The following is a 12,173-nucleotide window of genomic DNA, read 5'->3' as shown; positions in this document are numbered from 1 at the left end:
AGCATTCTAGCATAGTTTAAAAAACATGAAAAGTTAATTTTGCAGTGTTTGGCACTTTAAAACCCAGACTGAATGTCATTAATTTGTCTCTAGAATGTTTTTTTTTTTTTCTCCCAGGAAAAGTTCTAATAGCAAAACAAGGAAAAGTGATCTTCAATAAAATGTTTTGCTTTACATGGTTTTTGCTAAAATGAAAGTGTTCATTAAGTTTCTTTTTTGATCTTATGAGTAAATGAATGTTTTTCCTCAAAATTACCTAAGATAGCCCACCCTGAAGGTTGCTTAGGATTGTGTTTTGTTATATTTAATAAACATTTGAAAGTTCCATAATGTGTGAGCAAATTTTGTTTTGTTTATTAATTTATTGCTTACAATTTTATTGGTTACCAGTAAATTTTCAGTGGATTGATGAGATCAATCAACTTAAGATAAACTCAATCACTAATTTGCATCCCTAATAATAAAAAATTACCTGTTTGTTGTGTCTCAGTTTAAACATTCAGTCTTCATTTGGTCACTTAATTTTTTTATTTTAAGAATTTTAGAACATAATGGCCACCAGTTAACCTGTTTTAGTCTTGATTTAAAATGGTCGGTCAAACTGAAGGGCATGCAAATTATGTCTAATGAACAAATTTATTTTGGATAAACTTTTAGTTTAAAAACTAAGCCACACTTCCTACAAATATCACAAGAGTAAGGTGACGTAGAGATGAATGTCAACACAACTCGGAACACAGTAAGGAGGACTAGCAAACTGGATTAGCAGCTGCTTTTATAATCCTTTTTAAAAATGGCATTCTAGTGAGAAAAAGAACAAAAACTGTTTGGTATGGAAGAGTTTTGCTGGAATCGTTTGAACTGTGCATATAGCACCTACATGGCATGAAACAAAGATTGATTAGACCAGAAAAAAAGGGGCAGCTATGCGCCTTTGGGTGGTGATGAAATCCAAAGAATCAATCTTTATAGTCACAGGTCTCCTGATAAGACCTCTAAATTCTTGGCACTGGAACTCAGCTTGTCAGTGAAACCCAAATAATAAAAAAAAGGCTTTTGATTTCAGCCTGTGTTCATGTTAGGTTGTTTGGTCTCCGAGGGCTGGAAACCTGTGAGCTTATCAAGAATTAACCTTCACACAGCAGCGATTCTATATGTAAAATATTTATGTGCAACTTTTATCAGTAGGACAGGTGTTTGAGACATGTCTCGAGTGCAGTGAAGCCTAGAAATCCCAAGCTGTGTCTAAGATGGAACTGACATGCTCATCTCTCTGTGAGGCTACAGCCCTGCTTTCTGGCTTCAAATACAAAGCAGGTGGTCTCTTACCTGCCACATTAGAAACCAGATCTGACACGGTAATGAACACACATGAAACTATGTGGTCCTTGAGTGGAGATCTAAAGCTTAGTTTCACTGGAAGATGACCCAAATTAAGTGAAATCTCTCTCCAACTGGAAAACAGGACATTATAAAAGAAGAAGATGAGGGTAATTTAACATTAACCGGGGAATAAAGTTGAACCATTTCAATCTAATGCAATAAAAGAACCATTTCTACCCAATCAAGCAACTAACGTGTGATCATAAAGAGCACAGAATTACAAGATCTGTAATTCTTAATTCAAACATTCATGCCAAAGTTGAGCTGCATTTTTTTTTTTTTTTATTAGCAGATAGTGAGCAGACATTTAAGCGTTTTAAGATAAAAAGGAGGAATAAAAACATCAATAAAGGGTCTGCTAGTTATCTGAAACTACGGACAAAAAAAAAGCAATTTGTGACGACTGACTAGACAAGTGTTTACATAAATACATTTAGTATTTTTTAGATCTTATTTGGTGTTACTTTAAGTCTGGTTCTATGCTAATAAAATAAAAGAAAGCAACAGTGCGATAGACTGGCAACCTGTTCAGGGTGTACCCCACCTCTCGTCCTTAAATAGCTGAGGATAGGCACCAGCTACCACTTGCGACCCCAGCTTGGATGAAGTATGACAGAAAATGGATGGATAGAACAGTACTGATATGAGTCAAATCAATGATTAAGGCGGATCTTGCAGCATCATGCTATGGGGGTATTTTGTAGCTGCAGGGACAGGAAGAGTGGTTGCAATTGAAGATGAATGCAGCCAAGTAAAGAGATATCCTGGAAGAAAAACTCTTCCAGAGTGCTCAGGACTGATATTAGAACTTTTCCAACTAGACAATGACCCTAAGCACACAATTAACAAAGGTGTGGGTTGGGAACAGCTCTGAAGAGCCCTGACCTAAACCCAATTGAGCATCTCTGGAGAGACCTGAAAATAGCTGTCCACCATCGCTCACCATCCAACCTGACAGAACTGGAGAGGATCTGATGGGAGGATCCCCAAAACCAGGTTAGAAAAACTTACATCATTCCCGAGAAGACTCATTGCTGTACTAGCTCAAAAGAGTGCTTCTACTAAATACTGAGCAAAGGGTCTGAAAACTTATGATGATGTGATATTTCAGATTTTCTTATTTAATAAATTTACAAAATGAATTTGATTTATTTTATCATAAGGCTGCATAAAACAAAGAGTAAAAAAAATATTACAATGTACAATGAAGTTGCAATATCATGATAATATTGTATTGGGACACGTATGGCAACACACATGCAAATACTCTCACCTGTAAGGAACTGAACTCTCATGAAGCCTTTTAAAGATTCCAGGATTGTTCATAAAACAAGATTTGTGTTTGATAAATAAAATCCTAAAGAGACATTTTGTAAGTTTTTACTGAAAAATATCTTTTAAATGGCCTTTTTATTTGATTCTATTTGCCTATAACATCGATTGGTGAGCAGACTGACACCTCAGTAGTTCAGTGCAGATGCATCTATAAGCCTGTAGACTATTTTCCTGAATATACTTTGGGTCTTTGGTTCTCATACTATTTCTGCGGATGAGGCATCAAGCACGTCCATGTTAAATGGGTCCAGCCTAGCAAGCCATCAAAGCGTTATATTCAATATAGATATTTGGATACTCAGAAGTGACCGGCTTTCGGCTCAAATCAGAAACCTACGGCAACTTCACCAAGATGAAAAAAGTAAAAATAACATTTAAAAAACGAACGGACGAGCAGAAGAGTACTGAACTTCTGTGTTTGGCCAGAGGTGGTTAGAGAACTTCATAATCCATCTTTTACCTATATGATATTTTCCCTCCGATCCAATCATTACATTGCTTTTATACAAACTGATCAAACTAAAGGATCAGCAATGTTAACAAAAGCAGTCCAAAGAAGTACCGGTATTCAAAGATTAAAAACTGCAGATTTCTGTGAGTCCCATGTGCATGTCTCTAAAGAAACTCCTCCATAGCATGATGCATCTATCACTATATTTCTTCAGTATTTAGCTTAATGTAGAGCATTTGCTTTTTTACCAACAGTGAACCAGAAAATCTCCTTCCACTTGTTTGTTGTGTCCTCCATTCATTGTGAGGCACGGTCCAAATTACTTACAGTTCCCTTTCAGGTATGCCTTTCATCCTGTCTATCCTCAATAACTTAAACAATACGATTTCCCTACAATTTTCCATGCAAAATAACACAATATAATGAAATTTGTGAGGAATTCATTGCTTTCCAGGAAAATGTAAAAAACACAAATGTACACAAAGGTCTCCAGTAGAAAGAGATCCGATTTATTAAAAAACCAAAAAAGAAATTAATTATTTATTTACATATACTGTATAAGGGGTAAAACAATTAATAAGATTAATGTAGATTAATTGAAATAGTCTTCAACTAATTTAGTATTTGTTTTATTTTAACTGGACCATAGAGACTCTAAAACAAAGGTATTAAATTGTAAGTAAATTATTTATATATATATATATATATATTTATATATATATATATATATATATATATATATATATATATATAAAATGTTCCCTCTGCTGTTAGGTCCTATACTGTATCAATTAATCATAACAAATCTCAATATATATTATATTTTAAATGTATATCTGGCAGGGCAGAGCTAGATGGGGGGCCAGGGGTGGCCATGGCTTCCATTTTATTCTTTCTAATACAGACGGTGGCAGCAGTAATACTTTCAACTGGAAAATTCAAAACATTTGAATTTTTTGTGGTTAATTATACACATCAATATACTAACATTAAAGATTATAAGTACAGAATTCATGATCTTTTTAGAACTACATTTTGATGTACATGGGATAAAATTCTAAAAATAAAATGATGTCTCTGCAAGTCATCCAGGAGTCTTCAGTGAAATCATAGATAAATAACTATTTTAATAAAAAGGTATAAAGTACTTATAGGTAGGTTTAAGTATTTGTAAATATAAATTTTATGGATTATCAATTGTATCCACTATACCTTTTATCTAGAGCATGGGTGTTTAAATATATGCATATATTTGTTAGCAAAGGCTGTAGAAAAATAAGTCTAATTTTAAAAATGTGGATGTTTTGCCCGTTAATTTTCCTGTTGGAACAGGGTAGATGACCCTGAGGTTCTGGCGCTGATACATTATTGGCCACCCCTCAGTGTACATTGGTTATTGCCTGGCCAACAGAGGCGTAGCAAGAAAATCCTAATAGGGGTGGCCAGTCAATAACCAATGTACACTGAGGGGTGGCCGAAAGGCACCAGAACCTCAGGGTCAATCTACACTGTTCCAACAGGAACAAGCACAACATCCATATTTTCTAAATAAAGACCTTTGCTAACAAATAGACAGATATATTTAACCATCTATGCTATGTAAATAAAAGGTATAGTAGACAAAATTATTTCAGGTTTGGGTTCTGCAGCTAACATATTTTACATTGTCATTACTTACTTTTATCAATAATCATTCTGCAAATAAATTATTTAAATCTACTAACATCCACATTTAATAAATGTATAAGTTATTATTAAAGTAGTTATTTATAATTGATTTCACTGAAGACTCTGAAAACTTGCAGAGGCATAACATTTTATCTTTACCCCAATTAATTCAAAATTTAGTTCTGAAAAGAACATGATTTCTGTATTTATCATCTTTAATGTTTGTATATTGATGTGCATCATTAAGCAGTGTTTCTGTTGTCAAGTAGTTGTTAATATATGAAAAATTGTTATGTTTAATAAGTTTGAACATTCCCCTTCATAGTATTACTGCTGCCATCATCTGTATTACTGTGTGTATACTGTGCAATTTATATCAATCGTTGCACGCAGCTACTGCTCACACTGTACGACTGAACCCTGTGGTTAGTCGTACAGTGTGAGCTCACAGCACACGATTTATGTTCGGCCCGACGCTCTCATGCGATCTACCTGCTCACACTGAGCGACTAAAAACCATGTCAGGCTCAGCTCCGCAGTGAGCTGGAGCTAATCTGACTCGTCTATCCGGAAGCCAAAAAAATAGAAGGTTATTATGAAGTTCACTAGAGTGAAACATGCTGCCTTGGCAATTTGTGCAATTTTGTGCTGAAAGCCCTAAAAAGAAAACGTGACGACGTATTTGGACAAAGACATGGCTGATCAAACGTGGCTACTACGATCTGTGAATTTCACAGAGCTGCATTTCACTCATTGCATCCCTGCCACACTGCTGTGTTTACATCTGAGAGGAAGAAGAAAAAGAAAAATCCTTCTTTGCGCACTGAGCGATTTGCCCTCGACAGTCGGGAAAAAATCAAACATGTTTGATTTTCCCCAGACCTCACGATTCCTGATCGTTACCCCCTGTACTCACGATCAGGCTGAAAGTCGGCCCGATCGAAAGATTCTCGCACGACTGCAAAATTGCCCTGAAAATGGCACAGTGTACACCGGGCTTTACAAGGGAAAAAAACGGTATGGGTAGCCACAGGGGTGGCCAATGACGGCCCTGGCCCCTCCATTTAGATCCGCCCCTGCTGGCCACCTTTAAATAAAAATTCTGGCTACCCCTCTAATATCTGAGGACACAATATGCTACAATGTTACATGATGGAAACTGCAACCGCTTTTAAGACATCCGAGAAGGAAAAAAAAGGGAGGTGGTTGATGTCATAAAAAAAATTGCTAAATATTGCAAAACAGTCTGTCAGTTGAGCTGCACACAAACAGTCTGTTGCTCCATGCATGAGTCTCATGTCTAAATTTGCTTCAAGGTCAACTCTGGGTTAAAACAAGCAAATCCTGCGACACTCTGCAGCCATCTGAGGTCAGTGGCGGTGGAAAGGCCAGCAGCCTGCTGGAGCTGCATGCTTCAAACTCTGCACAGCAATTTGATCTTCCTATTCACACATCAGACTGAGAAGAAAGCGCCGCCTTAGAACATCAGCTGACTCCACTTCTGATGTCACACGCAGGAAGTTAACAATGGCGTTCTCCTGCAAAACGAAGCATTGCTGGACGTGTTTTGATTATTTTTCACAGCTGAAGGTTTAGGAATGCTGCTGAAGAGGGGAGGGGGAGGGTTGAAAGGTTTTATCGCACTGTGCATGTGAGGGAACTGAGCTCTGTGCTTCTTTCTTCTCATTCACGCCCCAGAAGGAGATTTCCTGCTGCACTAATGTCGACTTGTGAATGTCAGGTGTGTTTAATGTGTTTCAAGACACATATGCAGGGAAAGCGTGCCTCTTCCCAAACTTTGACGAGCTGTGCACACAACCGCAGCGTGAGTCGGTGGCTTTACCTTCTCCTGAAGTCGTTCTCATACTTTTGGAGGTTAGAGTCCGTCTGGAGAAGGTTGCTGAATTCAGGAATCGAGACGCAATCCTCATGCTCTGCCATGGTTTCTGCAGCCAGACCAAACCAATCGAGCTCCGAGTGATTTTGGAGGTTATAGTGGGAGACGGGGAGAGAGAGGGGAGGGGAGGTGGACCGGGTTTTAGTATCCGGAGCGAGCAGCGAATCATGCTGCTGCTCTATGGAAGCCCGCCCCCCCACCACACCGGGCTGAGTCTGCAACCAGGAGCCCCACAGCTCTCCCTGCTTCTGATGGGCTGCTCTGCGACTTTAAGGAGTCCCTCCAAAGGAATATAAGTCGATTTATTGACTCATGGCTTTGCTTATTTTTGTAATGGCAGCATTACTAAAGCTTCCTGTAACTACAGATACATATCACATTCATATTAGCATTTAAGCATTATTTTACAGATTGTTTTGATACATTTTTTTCCTCATAAACATTGCTTTTACACCTCGCTTGCATATAATTCATTATACCCTTTGAAAAGATTAAAACCATATGAGAAAATAACAATATTCAGATCACACGTTTTCTATATTTATTTTAAATTTAGGAATATGGATTTGTTAAGTTGCTAAACATTTGTGAATTAAAAGAAGTTAGGACCTTTTAAATGATAGGACCTCTTTGATGAATGTAGTTTTTAATGGTTATTAGATTCAATGGCATAACTATCAGTAAGCAGAGACTGCAGTTGCTTAGGGGGCCCCTGACCTCTTAGGGGTCCCATCAGTGACTCCTGGTAGTCCCTCTACACAATTATGGACTAGGACGTCTCTTTGTAGATGTAATCGTGGGTAAAAAATCCTCTTAAACCCACTTGATACTAAATTGACTGACTGGACCTTATTTATACCCTGACACATGGCAGATTTTGTTTAAACACAACACCAATAGCAAAGCAGACAGTGGTACTTTTAATTACTATGTTAATAACTATGTATAGTTCATTAGACGGTTGGTAAAAAATACACTCATAAAATATGCTTCAAACCGAAATACAGATCTTAAAAGAACAATGTAATTGAGTATTTTAGTTTTTACACTACACCTTGGATTTTTGGGTAACCCAGAGCGTAGATAAGCATCTCCCTGAAATTAGTTTTTGGGTTGTTTTTGGGATGTCTGTAACATGTTGTGGTGCGCTGTCACCAATGAATTGTGATGTTTCATCATATATTACTAAGAATTGCATAATTGTATCTTCTTGGCCGATTTATGGAACTGTATTGGGCCCACCCAGATAATGTTGCTTGTGGGCCTATTGTTGTGTGGGGGGCCAAGGATGAGGGAGGTCTTGTTGGTCTCCATCTCCCGATACGCTCTCGCCTATGTCCGACCTTTCAGACATTTCAACATCTTTGTTTTAATCCAACATTGTAGCATGGAATGGATAATTTATCTTTACAGCTTGAGGAACACCTGCTTGCTTCTGATGATTTCCTTTGGCCTCAGCACAAATTTGACAAATAGCTAACTAATGAGTGTTTGCGTTATGTGACTCATCCAATTCCATTAGTTTTGACTAGATGTGGATCGTGCCAATGATCTGCATTGGATGGCGCACATGACGTGAAATAAATATTTATAAACATTAAACCGAAGCCAAGAGCACCAAGTAACGTTAGTTTTAAAAATGTAAGGAATAGAAAGTACAGATACTTGTGAAAAAATTGAGTAGAAGTCAGAAGTAGGAAGAAAAATAAGAAATGGAGTATAGTATAGATACCTGAAAAGTGTAGTACAGTAAGTACAGTAACAAAGTATTTGTACTTCCTTACTTGACAACTATGATTAATTGAATTGAAAATAATTGATTAAAAAAATAAAGCCATATGAGAAAATAACAATATTCACATCACAGATCTAATTCAAGATACTTTTTGTATATTTATTTTTCATTTTATAATAAGTATACCAGTATGGATTTTTTGAGTTGCTAAACATATTAGGACCTCTTAAAAGATAGGTACTTTTTGATGAATGTATTTTTTTATGATTATTAGATTAACAATCATGAGGGAGACTTCTGACTGAACAGTCACAGGCACCCTCTACAAGGAGGAAAAGCTACAAAATCTAGGTGCTAAAGGTGCTGACTGCATAGTATGGAGCGCTGTTTATAGAATGCATCGTATTAGTTTAAGTTTAGTGGAAGGAAAAAAACTATAGAAAACGAGACACATGCAAACACTTTGAGAGGACCCCTAAAGCAATGGACTAGATAAGCAATTCTAAAATAACCATGCAACAAAGTGCTGCACACATATGTGATAAAAAAAATTGAAACATAAAGCATAAAAAAACAAAGACAGTTAAAAATAATATTAGAAGCAATGAACCAGTTAAGGAAAAGAAAGGTTCATACTACAGTCAGTGCTTCAATAGACCACACATATATCCAGGCATAGAACTACAACTGCCCGCTTCCTACAATCAAGCTAGTCCTGAACAGAGGACTACATCAGATTAAGGTTGTTGTTGACCTGCAAATTAACCAGGCCAACAAAGACCCTAACAACTCCCAATTACAATGGGGTGGACCTGTTTTTTTAGTTCAATTTGCATGTTTTCTAACAAGGTCTTTGTTTGGCTACTCTATAAAGACCTGGAGCTCAATGTTACCCCCAGACATTTTGAATTGACAAAGCTTTCTGGATGGAAAGTGAAACATCTTCACACTCGGATAACAGTCCATTGGTTTGTTTTTAACTTTTTTTTGAATGACTATGACCTGGATGACTGAGAATCTTCACCAGCATAAAAACGTTGCTCCAATAGATAGGACCTGTGCATCATTTCATGGGGTTCCTCCTCAATTTGATTCTGTCTCACATTACACAGTAAATACTAAGTGGCTGTTTGCAGCCGCTTCGGATGTTATCATCCCAATAAAAGGCTGCTTTTAGAGGTAATCAGTCCATAGAATGTATTCAGGTTGTGTCTCCTGTATACCAGTAGGCTCAGTCGGTTGTTATCACTGAATGAAACCTAATCCTAACCTTAACGTGATTTGTTCTCCGCCGTAGAATTTATCAATCTGTTTATCTGTTATCTGAAATTAATTTAGTAGTTCTTCATGTACTGTAAAAATATATACATAACAAAAATTTCCGCATGTCGCTAATCAAACTGAAAAACAAATACATTTCATGTCCTATCGACTGAGTTGTAGAATCCTCTCCCAATAAATATTTAATTGTCTGAATTAATGCCAATCATGAAAACAAACAATATTTGTTTTCAAAACAAAATGTGTCTAATGGACCTAGAGAATGATTTTTTCAATTGTATGCAAGAAAAAAATCTCCTGAGAAAATCAGGAAATAAAACAACACAATTGGCTCTATGGAGAGTGGAGACAGAGGACACTCTGAGTTTACTGAACAAAACCGGCTCCTGACTAGGTTAGCTCTTGGGACAATGTTACTATGGTTACCGAAACAGAGGTTGAGAAAAATCTCTTTGTGAAACGGAAAACAGTTTTACAGTTTTCAGTAAAACTGCTTTTTAAAGCGAACCCTGGGGCAAGAATTGAACCCACAGCTGCCGGGTTTAGCACCAGCATCTGTACTTGAGCCACCCCACATAGCTCTGGCTGTCTGGTATCTCCAGTAGTAATTGAGTAAGAGGCTGGGTACTTTGGACAGGTCATCAGTCCAGCACATGGCAACACAGAGACACACAGAACAAATAACCATGCATGCTTTACACAATTAACCTAAAAGTCATATTTTTGACCCCTGGAAGAAGTTAAATTTCCAGGAAGGAAACTTAGTATGCACAGATATTAAGTGCAAACTCCATGAACAAATAATAAAGGTTGGGATTAATCTCATCTCTTTTAATTCCATTCAATTTAAAATTTGGGAATTTTTTGGCAAATTTTGGGATACCAAAAAGTGCATATTTATTCGTGTTCTTTTTAGTAAATTCCTAACAATAGTTTAGATCTCTGCTTCACCTTTTACTAATTTTTTTAATTAGTCATATAAATTCCTTTAAATATTTTGGAATAAATATTTTTAAGACATAAATCTTAATGAGCCAACTAGGAAGTGGCTGCCTGTCATTCTGTATGTAGTTCTATAGATTATTTACAAAACAGTTTCTGCGCAAATTACATAGATAGGTACTTTACGCCATTTTGTTTGAAAACATTTATGAAATTAAATCCTGTTTTGTTTTTCTGTTTGATGATATACTGTAGTAGCATCGGTGTGATGTGTAAACATTTCTATTATTATTGTCCTTAATGGACAGTCATTATCAAAATAATTTTGTTTTGGCCCCAAATAACACATAAAACTTTACATTTTTTGCCCAGATGTCCTGTGCAAAATTTAAAATATAGAAAGAAATGGGAAGTCGGGCTTCTTTATCTTATTGGATCCACAATTAACACCTTATTATCACATTTGGACACCAGTGTAAGTCTTCACCTTTGACTTTTCAAATTCAATTTCAAGTCGTTTAGTGATGTGAAGCTGTGTTTTTGTAGTTTATTCAATAAAATATCCTTGAAGGTAGGTTTACAGGATGAACATGTCATGCTACAGCTACAACTCATGGTGGATTGATTGGGTCAAAGTCTACTTTAAGCAAAGTTTGTTTAGTGTCAATGTTTTCTGTCATGTTACTAGATAAGGTGGCCTTTACCCCAAAGCTGAATTAAATGCATATAACCTGCAGCACCAACAAATCTGTTTAATTTGCTTATTTTTATTCTTATAAGATTTACATTACCACTCCACTGGCCCTTCCTCATGTCTCTACTCTATGAGAAATACATTTCCAAAACTGACTGCTTAAATTGTTCTAATATAATTCTTTATTGCCTCAACAGACAAAGTTATTGAATTCAAGATGGATAACCTTGCAATAATTTAGATTAAATCCCTCTTTGGAGGAGGCTGATAAATATGCATGCTGACTGAAGACGCAGAGCAGCTCCTGAGGAGTTGTCCTTGTCACAAAATGAAACCGTCCTAGCTAAAGGTCACAAAGTGAGTGTCATTCTAAAGAGCCATCTGTTGGTAATAGATGGAACAAGGGTGTTGCTGTCCGCCACAGAAGGTTGTGCCAATAAATGCTGTCTCTTTGATTCACGGCTAAATAACAAATGTTTGCAAGTAAATGTGAAAAGGTACAGAAGCCAAGGACAATGACTGACAAAACTGTTAGATGTAGCTGAAGTATCATAACCTCAAGAGACGTGGCAAGTAACAGATTTTTTTTTAAAATCCCTATTAAAGATATAAACTTTTCTGAGTAAAGACCTTTTCTATATGTATAAAACATTTAATGTCTACAGGTTACCTATAATTCTAAAGAGTGAATTACATCTGCCTTTAGATGCCACAAACTAAATAAGTATCTTGCATGATTTGCCTTTTTTTCAAAGAATAAAATAAAACTCTTTCTTCAACTTTGTGC

At 36.5% G+C, this 12,173-nt stretch overlaps 1 protein-coding gene across 1 annotated transcript in view; it reads right to left on the bottom strand.

Annotated features, from left to right (window-relative positions):
• The window catches only part of gbe1 (glucan (1,4-alpha-), branching enzyme 1), a 152,252-nt gene extending 145,271 nt beyond the window's left edge, over nt 1-6,981 (bottom strand). Inside the window, exon 1 of the mRNA XM_015397266.1 lies at nt 6,681-6,981. Coding sequence (XP_015252752.1) covers nt 6,681-6,778 — 98 coding nt within the window. The 5' untranslated portion in view covers nt 6,779-6,981. The remainder of the gene's footprint in view (nt 1-6,680) is intronic.
• Between the last annotated feature and the right edge of the window lie 5,192 nt (nt 6,982-12,173).

Source organism: Cyprinodon variegatus, unplaced genomic scaffold (assembly GCF_000732505.1).
Source record: "Cyprinodon variegatus isolate N-32 unplaced genomic scaffold, C_variegatus-1.0 Scaffold848, whole genome shotgun sequence".
Classification (NCBI taxonomy): Eukaryota; Metazoa; Chordata; class Actinopteri; order Cyprinodontiformes; family Cyprinodontidae; genus Cyprinodon; species Cyprinodon variegatus.
The sequence above is the reverse complement of the archived record's forward strand: the minus strand, read 5'-3'. Positions and strand labels throughout refer to the sequence as shown.